Source organism: Hippoglossus hippoglossus, chromosome 19 (genome assembly GCF_009819705.1).
Source record: "Hippoglossus hippoglossus isolate fHipHip1 chromosome 19, fHipHip1.pri, whole genome shotgun sequence".
NCBI classification, from domain to species: domain Eukaryota; kingdom Metazoa; phylum Chordata; class Actinopteri; order Pleuronectiformes; family Pleuronectidae; genus Hippoglossus; species Hippoglossus hippoglossus.
The window spans coordinates 6162911-6180607 of NC_047169.1; the positions used below are offsets into that span (position 1 = coordinate 6162911).

The window sequence follows — 17697 nt, forward strand, 5'->3', positions numbered from 1 at the left end:
AAAAACGAAATTAGACGAAAATACACAGCAAAGTGGGCAACGTCCATTTAAGTTCAGTTAAATCGGTGTATACGATAAAAAAAAAAAATTACAAATTAATTTTTTTTACCAGTAGCATTAATGTTTGACAAATTAGACAAATTTTAATATTAGTAGCTGCTGTGAATGGGCAGGGATGAATATAGAAATAGGTGCGTCAGTAAAGTATTGAACTACCATCAGCCTGCGGGCTACAGATAATCCCTGACCTGATATTGATTACAGACATGGACATTTGCTAACAGACCAAATCGGGTTGGGACCCCGTGACTACGAAGGCGTACAGCGTATCATTCACATCGTTTTCATCCTCCATTTTCATCCTCCATGTTTCTCCACTTAGTTATTCGGGTTTTTCTTTTTTAATTTGTCTCTCGTCTATATTTGCACACCTGTGTGGTCTTACACTGCAGGGTAAATACAATATGTAAATCTGGAAACATCTGAAAATTCAGTAAATGTGCGGGTGGGTTCTCGCCAACAGTCGCTCTATGTATTTAGAATCCTAAATATTTTCTGTTTATTGGTTATTTTATCTTTCCCTTGCACCTGCCTTGGCTAAATTTCCCCTCGTGGGAGAATTCTCAGTCATGTACCATAAGTTTGTGAGTCATGGACAACTTACCTTGCTGGAGTCACTATGGAAACGGAAAGGTGGGCACACAGATGCACTGTTTTCGACGTAAATGAGGCAGAAATAAAGAATTGCACTCGCCTCGTCTGCCGCCCTGCTTCATTTCCAGCCACAAAGCTCGTGGCCATGGCTGCAGCACAAAACAGTGAAGTGGTTCTACTTTGGTGGTGCTAGCCTATGGGCGCGGTATTAAGGTAAATAATGAAAATAGACTGCATTGCCAGCTCAGTGACAGCGTTGGGCAATCTCACAAAGTGCTTCAAGCATTAACAACATCTGAAAACCCCCTTTTTTCTCACCCACGGTGTTCATGCTCCATCACCGAAACCTTTATCCGTTTATCGTCTGCTGACTATAGCTAAGCGACATTGAAAGATACTCGTAGAAACTTGAGAATAAAAGAAGAAAATGTTGGGAAGGGGGGCAGGGGGGGGAGTGTGGAGTACTTTCTCCTCCCTGTTGCACCATCTTTACCTCCCGTCGCCAGCCAACCTTTAAAACCAGGTGCCGGTTTGGATGTTGTCGCCGACACACCTGAAGATAAGACACCTGGAAGAATCAGCTATTCGTAATTGATGTGGCTGTTTTTAGGTTTGACATATGGAAGGTGCACGATTAAGTCCGCTCTAAAAAAACATGAAGAAAAGCATGCCACAGGTGTCTGTTGCCATGGAGATACATCTTAGGTGTTTATACTGATTACTTTGTACATTATATCATAGACAACAAAATGCAAGATTTTTCTCTGTGGTGGGAATGTATGAGATGCACGAAGCCCTTAATTAACACTGTTATCTTAGTCTTTATTTTGTCACAATTGTATGTCAAATATATATACGTCTATATGACATATATTATATGACATATATAATTTCATTTCTTTACATTAGAGAAACAACATAGAGATGACACACTATTTTGGTTTCTAAGTAGAAGCTCCTCTTTAAATAGTGGCATATTTTTTTTTTTTTTTCCCAATACACTATCAAGCTCCCAACTCCAGTCGCGGATTTGTTTTTCACATTTATTCACACTGTGTGTTGGTTTGTCTGTTTGTCTTTTGTAATTTCATGTCTTTTTGTTTGTGTCCGTCCCTCCGCAGTTCAATCTGTGCACGGTCCTTCAAGATCGGCTGCCATCTGGTGTTGGTCCGCGTGGCCACACAGATGGTCCCACCTGCTAACCATCCTGCGCCACCAGCAAAGGTATACAGTTATTGGAAACAGTGTCTGTGAAGCCTTTACAGAGTTAATCCAATCAGCTTGTAGAGGGCTTGGCATGAGCGTTTCCAGTTCCTCTGCAGCTGGGTCCTCTGGTGGCCAGGGAGCAGTTTGCGCCTCCGTACACGAGGGACGCCTGACCCTGGCACTGTCCCCGGGCTTCTCTTTGGCCTACTGCCTTCGAACCTCTGGTCCCGCTGCCTGTGTGCAGAGCTCTGGCTGAATATTGGACACTTTGCCATTCCGACTCCTGCACACTTCCAGTCTCGAGAGTGTTTCTGCCACCGTGGTGGATCTCGTTGTGAGAGCCAGACATTTTCACGGAGCTGGAAAGGCTTTTCTGTTTTAATTCCTGCACGAGTTCCACTGTGATTTCAGCGGAGAAGGGTGGTGGTGCGGAGCTGGGATTCCTCAACGAGCCCAGCGGAGCCGCGGCGGTGGCAGGGGGGCTAACACTGCTGGGCAGAACACCAGGCGGCAGCCCCGCGGTCTCACAGGGGCGAGAGGGAGAATTGCTAATGGGCACGGCCGTCTTTCCAGCCAGCACAGGGTGCCACTTGAGGAGCCCGCCTTGATTCCGCTCGCTCGTATCCGCACGCCCGGCTTCGAGGTCAGCCGCTTGGAGGGAGGGGATGATGGGCACGGAGCGGGTGCGAAGGGAGGGTGGTAGGAAGGTTGCTCCCTTATCCAGGCGGGTGCAGGGAACCTCGGTCCATCCCTTTTTGGCTGCGAAGTGGGCGAGTGAGGTCCTGCTGAGGAGGGCGCCGACCCTTCCACTGGCAGAATCACACCTTCAGGCAGAAGAGAGGGTAGAAATGGTAAGAATGAGACCAGGTGATTTATACTGTGACATTTTTTGTCCTACACACTCATATCCTAAGAGGAATAAAAGAGTAATATAGATAATGGAAATAAAGCTGCCATTCTCCTGTGCTTTTCACCATTTAATTTCAGTCCCGGTAAAAAACCATCTTGCCCCAACGAAATTATTATTATTTATGTATTGTTCTCTCATAATCTTTGTGTAATTATTTATAATCCTCAGCATGAGCAGCCTTTATTGTTGCTGCATGAATGCTTAACGGAAAAATCCCTTCTGTCATGACTGCCTTATCAGAGATTTAAGGCTTTAGCAACACAGCTGCCGGATTCCTGACCCTGGCCCATGAGAGTATGTGGAAAAAATAATATTTCGCCTCTATGGCTTTACATGTGGGTCTAAATATAGTATCTGAAAGTCTCATTAGACTGTCTCACCGAGCACGTCTCGTCTGACAGGCTTATGATGTGACATTTAAGGTGAAGGTAGGTGTGTTGGTGGGCGTGAGAATCTCAGCATGTATGTTTGCATGAGAATGGATCCGGCGCGTCGCGGCACATTGCCTACGGGCTCTGAAAGCATCGTGTTCAAAATGAAAATAACACAGCACAGCCAGAAACTTATTCACAGTTTGTATATACAGGAGTTAATATTGTCACTAAAGACTCCGTTCACATTTAGAGTCGGCGCAGCCTTAGGAGACCGCCAGTGTTATTGTCAGCTCTCAGAGACTGTTTGTAGCATAACCAAGTTTAAATAATTAAATTACTTTCCCACTCCTCCCTCGGTATTAGAAGGACGAATGCAAGCTGGAGGTAAACCCAGCAGATCAAAACACATCTAAAAATAACTCCCATAGCAAATTTGCCTTCAATTCCGTCCTTATCTGTGATGGGTAAATATATGTTTTGACAGGAGATAATTAAACCCGACAATACTCTGCAGGGATTTGTTGTCACGAAATTGAAAACATGGAAGAGGAGTATTCTCTTGTTTGTTTGCTGTCCTCTCCTTTTCTCTGTTTCTCTGTCTTTAAAAAAAAAAAAGACTTTCTCTCTCTCTGCCTCCATCTTTCCTCCGCCTCACTCCCATCATCTCTGCCCAATCTCCCTTCTTTCCTCACTTTCCATCTTGCGTTCTCTCACTCTCCTTTCCACCTCCCATTTCTCATTTCCCAGAGATGAGAGGGTGTATCCATGGCAACAAGGGAGAGGTGGGGGCAGGAGGAGGAGGAGGAGGAGGAGGAGGAGGAGGAAGAGGCTGTAAGCTCGGTAGCTTGGTGTTGCATGGCTGCTAAGTCGAGAAATAGGTCATTTCAACCTCCTGAAGGCCAGGGAAAGCCAGATCCGACTGACGGATCTGCGAGGGAAGCATTAATGGCTAATTAGATCTAAACTGTTTCACCGTGCAAACGCAGTCTTATGGCCCAAAAGATGAGGAGCCCTTTCTTTACAGATGTTCTCCTAAACACGTAAAGCTCAGTTGGATTGAATTGCTCATAGCACACAGATTTTGGCCTTTGTGATATAAAAAATTAAAACAGAGTTAGCTAGTTAGTTTGTTATTCTGCATGTGGGCTTGGGCACGTGTGTGTGTGTGTGTGTGTGTGTGTGTGTGTGTGTGTGTGTGTGTGTGTGTGTGTGTGTGTGTGTGTGTGTGTGTGTGTGTGTGTGTGTGAGGAGGGAGGCTGTTGTGGTCCTGGAGGATTTCTCCGCGCAACCGTTTGAAAGAACTGCTGAGCCACATGGAGCTTTGTTTAAAAAATGGAAATTATGGAAATAGGTCACATAAAGACTTTTGGCAGCGTTGCACTGTATCTTCCAAGTCACTGTAAAGCTTAGTCAGGTAAGCGAGCTAATGGCAACGTTGCTCGGCGCTTTAAGTGAGCGCAGTGGCATCGCTTTCAATGACACTTCCTGATAGCGGTGGCATCGCTCAGCTATCACACGCACTGACAGGAAATGAGGCTGTTTCTGAGCCATATGCTAAACAGGACTGCCCCACTCAGACTCTCGCGTGTGTAAATAAGATCTGAAATAAATCGATGTTTTTCAGTGTTGTTTGAAAGGAAACGGCAGTGGAGCTGCTCGACAGTTGGCATCACACCACTGAGGTTACTCCTCGATGAGATGCATATTTTACAGCTTTTTTTTTCAGGGCGTTATACATCAATCAATATTATTTATGATCTCAAAATCTTTGGGAAAAGTTTTAATTGATGTGAAATAATGCGAAAGTTTGTCTCTACGTGAGTTAACTCCTTACTCCTTTAAAACAACCCCAAACATCTTGCCTTTGATAAAAAAGAGGATTCCTCACCAGGCTACCTCTCTGAACCGATGCCAGTGAGGATGATCAGACTGTGCTTTTAAAATCTAAGTTATTTTAAGCCCCCAGATCGGCAACTGGCGATAGGTGGCTCTGCCAAAAAAAAAAAATATCCTTCCTGCTTTTAAAGCCTCCAGAAACGGCACCAGTAGCCGTGCTTTACTTGCGAGAGCCGTGGAAATAGGGCAACTTGCTGTCCTCACTTGACACCAGGACGAGCAGGAGGAGAATCCGAGATGTGTGAAGGCCTGAAATTAATCCTTTGCAATTAGTAGCCTTGTTCTAGAGGGCCGCAGACGCTCAGTATGGAGCCATATTCAGCGAGTAAATTAAATTGTAAAATTTAATTATTTCTTTGATATGTGGACCAGGAAACTTTCACATCATTTTCCAAGAATTAACCAAAATCAAACCACGCAAAAAAAGCTTCAAATTCACGTTAACGTGCGCTCCCATCGGGTAATTAGTTTTGGCACGGTTGTTAACACATAATACAACCATGTGGATAAAACACATTTCATTCACAGCAGCAGCCCCGGTGGCAAGTGTGGAGAGGACTCCACACACACACACACACACACACACAGGCTGATATCTTGGACTTCCCCAGCACCATGATACTGTCGAGCGGTTGGGATCAAATGTATTTTCCAAAATTAATTGTGACAGTCCCAGTTGAAGGAGAGCACAGCAGATCTCATTTATTTCCCCCAGATCAGATTTCACGAGCTTGAGGATTTGATTCCGAGAGCATTTCAGTCATAAACTCATTTCGCCCCCCCCCAAAAATTATCCCTCTGCCACTCCAACTTAAACTCAGTTAATCTTCGCTGAACTGGGAGTTTGACCTGAGCATGGAGGGAGGCCGAGAGAATTTCCTCACTGCGGATTGAGCAAACATGACAAAACTAACAAAAAAGACAAAAGGCTCTCACCTTCTTAAGGACTCCACGTCTGTTGACTCATCCTCCTGCAGGTGTTTGTAGACATGGCCGACCACTCGGGATCCGTCCAGGAGGTTTGTCGTTATTTTGTGTTTCCCTCTGGAAATGGGCGGGGTCCTGAAGAAAGTAGCCTCCCTCCGTTGTTGGGCAGGACTGAGGGACAGGGAGCTACTCCTGCAACCACAGGGGGAAACAAACAATGAGGATAAATATCACATTATTCAACAACATTGTTTCTCAATAAGCTGCACGAATTGAAAAACAGAGTCAGATTTATCTTCTCTTATCTGTTCATTCATGTAAAATGGAATGACCTTTCTACCGTTAGAGTGTGTGTGCGTGTGTGTGTGTGTGTGTGTGTGTGTGTGTGTGTGTGTGTGTGTGTGTGTGTGTGTGGGGGGGGGGGGGGACTAAATTAACTTGGTATTGAGGTCTAAGCATCAGCCCGGGTGTCAGATACACGAGCATAAGAATAGTAATTTATCAGTGAGCAATACAATTTACATAAACATTTAAAGTTATGTCATGGCTCACTCAAAGAGCAGCAATAACACTCGGCCTCAGTACAGCAGCTGTGTTGTGAGGTTGTAGTTTGATTCACTCTGTCCTGGTGATTCTGCTCCATTAAAACCTCGGGGAATCACTGGAGTCAGAGGTTTGTTTTTCCCCGCTCTCCCATGTCAGACGGCTAATTGGACCGACTGACTCATATTGACAACATGGACACCAAATATTTCGACTATTGACCTTATTCTGAAAAAGACGTGATTTCAATTGAGATGTTTACGCGAGTTGCTGATAGAATAATCCATCCACATTCCTGTTGACATGTTACAGAGCACAGTCCGATTAGCACTCATGTCAACATCACGTTTAACTGCTTGTTCAGGGGACGGGTCGTCAATAAACTGCGGTGAGGGGTATTCAGCTGCAACACAAAACTTCACCACTAGATGTCACTCTCTTTAATCTGGGTTATCTGAATATTGATGTCCATGCATCTAGTGCTAGCAGAAAACAGCCTGCATGGCTCATAGGTCCTTTTGTTTCTTGTAGCTATGAGCCCACAACTATGTTAGAACATGCCACATACAGGTATATTACATGAACCTGTCATTTAAATGACCAATATGTATTGACATCCTGCGGCTGCTAATGATCTCAGCAGCAGTCTTTAGAAACTGTGCTTTGTTTTGCCAATGCACTGTGTTTTTTAAATTGTCCAGTGGGCATTGGTTGGTCGATTTCGAAAGCAGATCCCTGCAGGTCCATAAAGCAATGACATCAAATGTGAATCAAAGTTCTACAGCACAATGTTGCAAGATGCTGTGCGAGTAAATCATTCAAGAACAAACAGCTCCCACAGCATGCGTGAAATGCAGACATCTATTATTTGTTTAATCCAATATACGAGGGCTCCCCTGTTGTTCACCTGCTTCTGTTTCTCCTGTTGTGAGCAATAGGTCACTCGCGTTAGTTCAACAGCACAAAAAAAAAAGAAAAAACTTGACATATTATTACCGCCGGGTGAAAAATGTGTTTGCATAGAAGCACTGAACACAAATCAGTGACAAAACATTCTCCCACTTTGATTTTGGCTCTAGGCTCTACATGTATGAAGTGTGATTCTTTTTGCTGTTTAATAAGTTATAAAGACGTCCAAACATTTCGAGCTTCTCATTAAATCAACACGATGTAACTTTTACTGAGCAGCAGCGCCCTCTACAGCCACAGGTGGGGAGCAATTCAAGCTCTCATGTACAGAAAACAGAGGTCTGGTCTAATGACGTAATGTCTTTTATGTTTAGTGTCTCTCTGCATTAAATTGAATGTAAAGTGTCTTTGACTTTCTTGAAAAGCTCGACACAAATGAACGTCCAAATCAATAAACTGATTACACGGCTGAACGTTTTATATTCCCCATGATCCTCGGGTTCCTGGACCAAGACACAACAAACTCCATATTTTTAAGTTTCCTTGCTGAATATAAACACCGGTTTCCAAGTGTCTTTTTAACTGATCTAGAGTTTGGCATTTCTCTGGGGCTGATTCTGGCAAAATGAGCTTCTTACTCTGCCACACGTCTCATCTGAGATCAAACTCGGCTCATCAAAGTTACACAGAGCAAGAACAGGTGTTCGGAGTGGGCATGAAAGAGGCCCCATTGGTCCCCAGTACCACCACATGATTTTAAAACTATTATTTTAAGGTTAAATACTTGCACCTTATTGGTTTTAATTCATTAGTTTTTTTAAAAATGCATTAAATTAAATCATTCAGACATGTGGTTATTAATTGATAAAAGACTGGAACGCCATGCGCATAAATATCCAGCTACAGTAATTTCCAAATGCCCGTGGCTATGGAACAATAAGCATGGCTGATGTTGGCTCTGGTGTTTGCCAGCATTAGCTTTAATATCGACTGATGTTATAAAAACTTGATATGAATAAAGCTGAATTGTGTCAGTTGTGTTGCCTATTACCATGCAGATTTTTCTTTTTTAGTTTTAATTAGGATTAACTGAAAGCTGGAAACATTAAAATATGTTTCTGTGGAATAAAAATCACCAGGCTATTGTAATAAATGAATGTTAAATGTTAAAGGTCCGTCACTGAAAGGCAGCTGCTTATCTCTGCAATTCGCCCAAAATTGCACGGCCTCTTGTTATGAAATGGCTAAGCCTGGTCGGGGGGGGGTAATCCAACACATGTTTTAATCAGGTCCTCTCTCTTCATGCCTTCATTGGGAAGAGCTGGGAGACAGAAGTGACCGGCAGACTGCATGTGATGGTATTTCACATGAAGGGTGAACAACCCTGCTGCAACAGGATACGCCCACATGGCACTTCTGATGTTCACACTGGATACCGAGGATTCCTCCGCCTGCTCCTCAGCATGTGAGAAACTCACTGACTCCACTTGAGATTACTTAATGGATGTGTTGATTGCCTTGGCAGTTTGAACAGATGATAGGTCCTCCCCTCGTGCCATCATGATGTTGATAATCTTTGTATCTTGTATCTTGTCGACTGTCGGATGGATTTTGATGGCATTTGGTTCACGGTTCGTGACTAACTTCTGTGATCACCTGATTTTGAGCTAGCGCCATCATCAGGTCAAATGACGAAAATGGCCGTCGGAACAAGTGACATTCCCATCAGCCTATACTTTGTATTTAGTGTAAATTAGCAAAGGTTTTCATGCTATCATGTTGTAGTAAGATGGCGAGCAAGGTTAGCATTATATGCTACGAATTAACATTTAAGAGTTGCCGTTCGTCCTGTATTTACTGGGATGTTTTGTAAGTTGGGAACATTTGGTTTGTTCTTTGCCAATTCCTGCCAAGTTTCTGTAATGTCTGGAGTATTTTGGTCAGTTTGGCTTTTGGATAAACCTCCAGATTTATCACCCTGCAACTACAACAAACTTGGAAAGCAAAGAAATGGGTGACTCAACGAAATCCTTCAGCATCACCTAACAAAGCATGCTTTCCAAAAAGCTGCACAAGATGGCCACAAGGGCTAAAGGTGCAAGAAATACTGGTTTATTCTTCGTGACATCTGCTCGTAGCCCCGTACGTGTACATCGCAGTTATCTTCCCTAACACAGCCGTGCTTGGTTTCACAACTCAAATGATGTGAAGAAGATGCGCTCGGAGAGGAAGGTGAGAAGATCACGATGAATGTTTAAGGACCAAAGATTCCGTGGAATATTTTTGGATGATGAGTCTCTGACCGAAGTGAGCCAGTGTTTTTCTCAGTTTCCATCAATGCCTCATGGAAAGGAAAAAGAAAAATGTTTCCAGTGTGCGTGAGATATCTCCTCAGTGTCTGACGGAGTTGCTTGACTTTTATGGAGACAGTGATGAAACTGCAAATGGCACGAATCAAGCTTTGCAACCGTCCGGATCTGGTTATTAGAGACATCATAGCCAATGCAGCAGATAATGCCGATGTCAGCTTTGGGGAAACACCGCTCTCTGTTCACCAGCTATTGAGCAGTGCCAACAAACAAAAGAAGTTCTGAAAGCTAATTGCCCGGCTCGCACAGCTCACAACACCTGCGTGCACGCCTGCGATCAGCTGTCAGTGGATATTGAGTCATTTGTTATGAGGATCTACAGCCACTTCACAGTATCTGCTTCCTGAAAACAGGAGCTGCGTGCATTTGTCTTTCTTCTGTTGACAATGAGTGGCGTGAAATGATGTGTTATGTTTGCACGTCGATCATCTCCTGCAGAGCTGGTCAGCTCTTGCTTCATACTTCTGGTCCCTTAGGGAAACCTGCTCAGCGTCACAGGGGTTTACAAGTTTGGATTTTGAAAATGAAGATGCTTCAGTGGAAACAGGGTAGGTTTTTCTAATAGAAGAACGAGTTTCAGCACAAATGTCAAGGCAGCAATGTTTGAGATGTGGTTTGCTCACTCAGCAGAAAATGGCGCCGTGAATCAGACGGATCAGGATCTGGGAGGAGCCTGCATGGAGCAGGCGGAGGCTGCCCTCAAAAGGAGAGTTTTGTGCTCACCGCGAGGAAATACAGAAAACTGGAAACCACCAGTGAGACAAGGGAGACACTTTTCCAAGACATAGGGGGAAGCTAGCTCGATCAACATGTCTCATTTGTCCTCAGCGTGCCAGGCTCAAACGCCTTTGTGCAGCGGATTTTCTCCCATGAAATGATCAAAACTGGAGAAACGCAGATTGGAGATGGAGATTAACTCAAATGAACTTCAGACATCTGTGAACTGTGACTTTTCATGTATGGACTTTTAGTCCAGCTGGGCAAAAAGACAAAAGGCAGCCAAGAGCAGGAAAAGAAATCAATGGAAGAAGCCGACTCTGTGACTCATGCCCTCCTTTTGCATTCGAAATGTTTTCTTTTGCTTGATCTGTCATTGTGAAGCATATTCACATACTCTCAATAGAAAATACATATTTTTTGTGTGTTTCCAATTAAATATGAATAAACGAACGCACACCCACACTGCCGGGGAAAAGGTGGCGTGCTGGTGTCACCTTTTGTCCCTCATTTGGTCGTGAGAAAGTTGGCAACTCTAGTTAGCGCCGTCACCGTGGCCATGTTAGGATGCTAAATTTAGCGTTTCTCCCAAAGCGGTGCGGTGCCTCAGTGAAGCCTCACCCTGCTGCCGGTGTGGCTGCAGACTGTGGTCGGTTGGAGAGAAGGCGACACGGCTGTCTCTCTCCTTATGTCTATATCTTAAGTGATTTACTGTGTGTGAAGTCAACAGAATTCCACCTCAACAGATCCAGTCTGCATCCGAGCAGGTGAATCAATCTGCACAGACCCAGTGATGAAACCTATGATGCGCAGGTAACCTTTGGCAGCTGTATTGATGGCACATATTGACATGATTTTTATGGGGCATTTCTCCTGATAGCTCACAATATGGTCTAGTTTTTCAGGTCAATAGCTGCAAGCGTCTCCACATCATCCATCACAGTCTTGTTCTCCACCCGCCTCCTCCCACCCCCACAACAAGCTGAACAGATGATTGACTGTCAGCTGCCCTCCGCGCGGAGGCACCTGCGTGACACTGTGCCGCAGGACAAGTTGGCACCATCCCTGCAGCCACACGTGACCAAAAACTTTTCCCTCCGTGACACATGACTGGTCCATTAAAACAGAGATCAACATGCCGCCTCAGCGGGGTTTTCACTGAAGTTGTCATCACAGTCAACCAGACATGGAAAAAACTCCCTTTGCCTGTATACACACACAACCTGAGCTCGCCATTATCTCCCCAAACATCGCTGCCTCTAATCACTGTGCAGCCTGCACAGTATGTTCTTGTTACATCACGCTGAAAGCTTGTCTAATGCACATAGCAATGTGATGACATTGTAAATGAATATATGGAGACGTACGCACAGTCTCTAACAGCTACAGAGTTTATTCCACAGCCACTCCACACCATTAGATCGAGTGCAATGTAGACATTTAGCAGCACGCAAACATTTTTCAGCAATCTTAGGGCTTCGTGTGATAAACATTTGTTGAAATTACTTCTTGCAGCTTGTGTGTTTGAATGTCATCACTTGTCAAAGTGTGCCTGCGCCCGCATCGTCAAAGGGAAGCGAAGGCGTTCTGTAAACATCCCTGACGGAGCCACTGTTGCATCTATACCCACATCCCTGCATTATTTGTACACGGCGGCATTTGATACTCTGACAACAAAGCACCACTGCATCAGAGATCCCTGCGTCATTTGAAGGACAGCATGAAAGGAACCAATGTTTAACTCTGCACATTTAAAATTTGCTTCTCATCAGAGGATCTCTCACCCCCCCATCAGTGTACAAGTAGTCATTTCACAATCTGCCTGAGTGCACATGTAATCACTTTGCACAATTTACTGGATACAACCCAATTCATAAAGATGCCGCCGATTTTTTTTGAGAGCCTCTAATTTTCTTTTTATGAAAGTGGCCATAGCAACACTCCTGCTATAAAACCCTTGAATCTGACTAAGGATATTCCCGCTGGCAAAGCTTATGGCGTTGGCCACGCACCCGAGATATACTGTATATTAACAACGCTGCTCCAACTCACAATCACCATCAATCTCTCTAACAATTTTACAAATGATCTGTTTATTATTTGGAGGTCTCTATTCTCGGCCATATTGCAGGATGATTGAATTTCTCACTCGGCTGCCTTTTATATCTGGATATACGCTGACGGAGTGAAAGATACAGTATGAAACAGGGGCTGGAAATTAAAAAGGATGTCACATTTTCACCTGAAGCGTTTCCCTTTGGACAGCGCTCTGCCGAGAAGAGGAGGGGGCACCGTGGATGTGCCTGGGGCCGCGCTGCCGCCCTTAACAGATGATCCATGAGAACTGCAGCTCTGCAAAAAAACATGAAGAAGAAACAGCGGGTACGGTTATAAAACATGGTAATTGTGGCTTCAGGATGCGTCTTCGTTATTCTCTACGCTCTGTAAAAGATGTCTTTATTGTAGCTCAGCTTGGATTCATTTATCGCAATGATCAACATCCTCACACGAGACGTTCAGGTGGAAGTGATACCGTGAAACAACGCAGGGAGTAAGCTCAGGGTTTGATGTACAATGCTGGTGGCTCAGCGGCGCGTCCTCACTCAGGGTTAAATCCCCAGTTAGGCTGAGGATGTTCTCTCCCTAATGCAACCCCCCTTGATAACAATAACGATAATCATATTTATTTACAGAGCACTTCTCTAAATCCAACTTACAAGGTGCTTCACCTAAGCCGACAACCTCGAAACAAGCAGGTGATAAAAATTATATTGGTATTTGATTTCTCGGCGTCTCACGCAGGGTGTCTTTAATTACACTGTACATTTTTAAAACTGCAGCTTAGGAGGGGACGCTTGGTGCTTAAACTCCACACTGGCCCTCGCAGCGCTCCTGTCGCAATCAGGAATTAATCCTACACGAGATTACATTAATAGTTTCCTAAAGTATTTCTCCCCTCGTATTCTTTCCCTTTATTCTTATCAGAATTAACACCATTATCTCACAACGGGGCCTGAGACAAAACTCTGGCACTGCGGCCGTGAATGCCCCGTGAACCCCCCCCCCCCCTGTGAAGCACTAAGTCAGGAGATAATTCTGTTATTCCAGTTACAGTACTTCCTGCCGCTGCCCTTTCTCTCCCTCTGATTGTACATCATTAAAGCGACTGCATGTGACTTAGAAGCGGTCCCGGGCTCTCATTGGCCGATAAGCCTCTTTTTCTCCCTCGCACCCCAGACTCCCAGTGGGAGCAGTTACTGCTGTGCACTAGCCGGGCAAGAAAATAGGATCATTTTTGGCCACCCTCTCATATACCCTGCGGGCGGAGAGAGCGCCGCACTTTCTGGAGCAATTGCTGTGGCAAACTTTTCCTGGAGGATGATATCTGCGTCGGGGGATAAAATAAATAGTTTCTGGCAGACAATGGCCGACCCGCGTGGCGTAACCCATTCCACTTGTTCCCTGCGATCTCACTTTCTGCCTGATTTTATGCCACTCGTGACAGCTTTAGATAAACACGGAGCAAAGTGGATTCGTTTCAAGGGGAGACAGAGGGAAAATACAGGAGCCCGACAGAACAACATAAACCGACTTTAGGAGTAGAGCAACCCCGTGCATTCAGAGCAGCAGCACTCCGCCTTTAACTGCCATCAAATCAATACACTGTGTATAAAGATGGATGAGGCGTCTGCGCTTCCTCCTGTTGTGCACAGCGAGGACATGGTCACACATACGTGATGTGGGAAGCGAATATCGCAGGTGAAAGTTCACCAACTTTGAGCTCTATGCAAAGTCGTGCCGTGAAATATTCTGGATATGAGGGCGCCATCTTGTGCTGTTGATGTCATTTGGAGCCGGGGTCTCGCACATTAGCCATCAACTAATACCGGAAATTTGCATTTTAAAAATACCTCAGTATGATAAGAACTATAAAATGACAGAAATCTTAAGATTAGATATATTTATAGTGTACTAGGACATTTTAGTTTGTCCATTGTCCCATCTGCTAACAGGGAGGAGGTGGATTTCAACCTGTTCTGCAGCCGGCCATCAGGGGGCGATTTTGCTGCACCTTTTGGGCAGCTGTCATGTTGTCCATCTTTCTACACAGTCTACAATCAAATCATAGGGCATGAATGGTGCATGATGGGATATTTGACCATTCATAAAACGAGGTAACTCCTAAGACCAACTGGGAAACTACTGAATCTGAGCAATGTGTTAGTTCTCCGACCCAAGACTGACAGCAAACACCATTTTCGCTCTTCCAGATATCAGCATGTTAAATAATTATGCACAATACACATAGTGTGTAACATTATTAATTGTCTGCACTGGCCGATATCTACAGAAGCTTCCCTGCTTCTGTCCCAGCAGATTAAAGTGTCACTTCCTTCCACAAACTGAACTCAAACACGCTCTTCTGCGCCTGATGCCGCCTGTTCTCACGTCTCTGACAACATCATTTGAAAATGACTTTGGTGTTCAGAAATTGGTGCAGTATCGACTCTGCAGAAAGAAGACACTGTGTCTTTTGACCTCGGAGCTTTATACACTTGACTTTGGTGTAACAGAAGCCTCGTGGCATATTAGAGATGTTTTGGTCCACAAAGCTCTGGTCTGGGGCCCCGTTCACTCCGTGTCCCCGTGCAGTATTCATACAGTAGCCTCGCCCCCAGAGCTTCCTGTCGCTCCTGAGGGTGACTCGGTTTCTTCTTGGAGTAAGACTGGAATAGTCAGTTAGCAGCGCTCCAGCTTCCGGCTGATGGGAATTGAGTTTCTTTGAGTCTTCTCGGCCTCTGTGCCCCTTTTCCTTCATGTCGGTGCATGTCTGTTTCAGCGGCGTGTGTCTCACGGGTGCACACTCCATCACTTTTTATTACAGATGCAGTTTTATGGCCGCTGAGGTGTTGATTCAAATAACAGTGGGGGGGAGGTGGCACGTGTTTAACGATGCGATACGATTTCTCCATTTCTCTTTTGATTTTTAAAAAGCGTTTCTGAAAGGAGCCATAATAACAGTTTGTGAAATACCCGGTGGCAACGAACTCTGGAGAGAATCAAACAAAACACAAAGTAAACTTCAAGGAGTGTTCGGATCCTAGTGACCTCGGATTAGTGTTGCTGTTTATTGTTAACTGCAGATCAGTGAGGGAGTGAGGAGGGAGGACATAGGACATAGGACATAGGACATACAGGGTCATACAGCACAGGATACTCATGTCTGCCCCAATCCTGAAGCAGGGACGAGCCGCGGTAGCAAAATGAAAGTAGTGGAAACCCTGCCTACCTCATAGTACTTTAAAAATACATTTTATTGACATATATTTAAATATATAATGACAATTTTTTCCAGAGACCCCCAGAATTTGCTTTTGAGGCTTTCAGGGGGTCTCTAGTGTCAATCAAGGGTCTTTTGTCACCTTTGACCTTTTGTCACCTGGCGATTCAAACTTATTAACTGTACAACAACAGATGGAGGGAGCATATGCACAGGAACCTTTCCAGATTTGCACACATGCATTTGCCCTCACAGATGGAACAAACAGGGATGTCTACAAGTACCTGCTGGTGCACAGAGAAGTCAGCTATGTGAGTGCAGGTGTGTCGGTACCAAGAGGTTTAGTGATCTGTGATCTATGCAGACATTGACGTCAGCATATGGAGACTTTGCTTTGCACCTTGAGGGGAAAAAGTCTTTCAGGGAGTTGATGCTCTATATTTCCGCGAAGGGCACTGCAGCAGTGCATCGGTTTATCATAGAGTTTGACATGTGGAAGACCAGGACCAAAAGGTACTTTGGTTTCATCCTCAACGCTCCTGCCTCAATCGCACACGGTAGAAACCGCTGAGTAGTTTGCATCGAATGCTTTCAAGCCTCCTGAAGAACACTTCTTTCTGTTCTTCCATCTGAAGCGTTTCCACTCTGTGTCAGTTCAACTTTAAAGAAGAACCCAGAGAACTTTTAGGACCGCACCGCCCACGGCACAAGATGGCAGCAGGCTGAGCGAGTGGGAGGAGAGTAGCAGTGGTCAGGGCTCGCTGTGTCAAACATGTGGAAAAATAGGTTTCACTTGTTAATCTTCTGTGTGTGCAGCTCACACACCCTCTTGGGCGCTTATAGCCAGAGATCTTTCACATCCCACCTCAAGCTTCCCTCACACTCTCCTAGTATAGCTCGTGTTTCCGTGTTGCTGTATTTCTCTCTCTGGTTTGCTGTGTCCGGCTCAGTGTAGATAGGGGGCTTCACTATATATTCCTGTCACCACGTCCTCACAGTCGTAGTGTTAATACAATACCCTGCGATTGTGCCATGGGACACCGGGCCTGCATCTGACTGAAATGCACTAAACTGCGCCGAGAACGGTTTTGTGTCAGTGGAACTTTTGGGACTCTTTACACTTTCAAGGTTTCTCAGCAGAGTGTCATGAATATTTCTGTGGCGCCACTGAAAACATCCGCTGCGCTCCGGCTCATTTTAAACCTGTGTTTTTCTTTTTCTTTTTCACTCCACCGAAAAACACAGCTACTTAACAGCGACTAGATTTGCATAAAATGTCGTACCACTTCTCACACGTCAACCGCTCAGAGCCGTAATTTAAAACGACATCCTCGGAAAGCTCTCAGATCGTGCCAACTGCAGTTCTGTGGGTGGGGCTTGCTTCAGGGGTGTTTGTTTCAGTGGGTGACACTAGGCGCTGTTGCATTATTAAAGAGCCTCGGCATAGGCTACGTTTGGCGAATGCAGAGATGACAGAACAAGGCTGAACCTGAGAGAGGAATTTTTTTTTTGATGACAACAAATACATCTGTTGTCGCCTAAATGTGTCGGAAGACGAATGTTCGCGCCGTCTGAGGCGTAATCAGTAAAGTAAAATTGGGTGTTTACATTTACACGTGCATATTGCAGAAGAAACTAAATATTTATGATTTTTATAAAACCAAGAAAGTTCCACCTTTATATAGATCAGGTGCACATGATGGGAAAGGATCAAGGGAGGAGAGGTGGGCACAACTTTCTTCAAAGGATGAAAGAAACCAGCACAATAACACAAATTTCAAAAACAAACGATAATGAATGAACACAATATGTGACCGTTTTCCGGTGCATTCGGGGAAATGCTAACGCGTAATGGCGAGCGCACTCCCGACGAGACCTTTACAAGTGTCCATTAGGCCGCAATTACCTCGG

General features: G+C 44.8%; 1 protein-coding gene across 2 annotated transcripts in view; it reads right to left on the reverse strand.

Annotated features, from left to right (window-relative positions):
• Nucleotides 1-1455: 1455 nt before the first annotated feature.
• The window catches only part of nrg3b (neuregulin 3b), a 179045-nt gene continuing 162803 nt past the window's right edge, over nucleotides 1456-17697 (reverse strand). For both annotated transcript variants that reach the window (XM_034570587.1, XM_034570588.1), the window contains 3 exons: nucleotides 12748-12857; nucleotides 5977-6159; nucleotides 1456-2684 (listed from right to left, as the gene is read on the reverse strand). In XM_034570587.1, the coding sequence (XP_034426478.1) occupies nucleotides 1931-2684; nucleotides 5977-6159; nucleotides 12748-12857 (1047 nt within the window). In that variant the 3' untranslated portion in view covers nucleotides 1456-1930. The remainder of the gene's footprint in view (nucleotides 2685-5976; nucleotides 6160-12747; nucleotides 12858-17697) is intronic.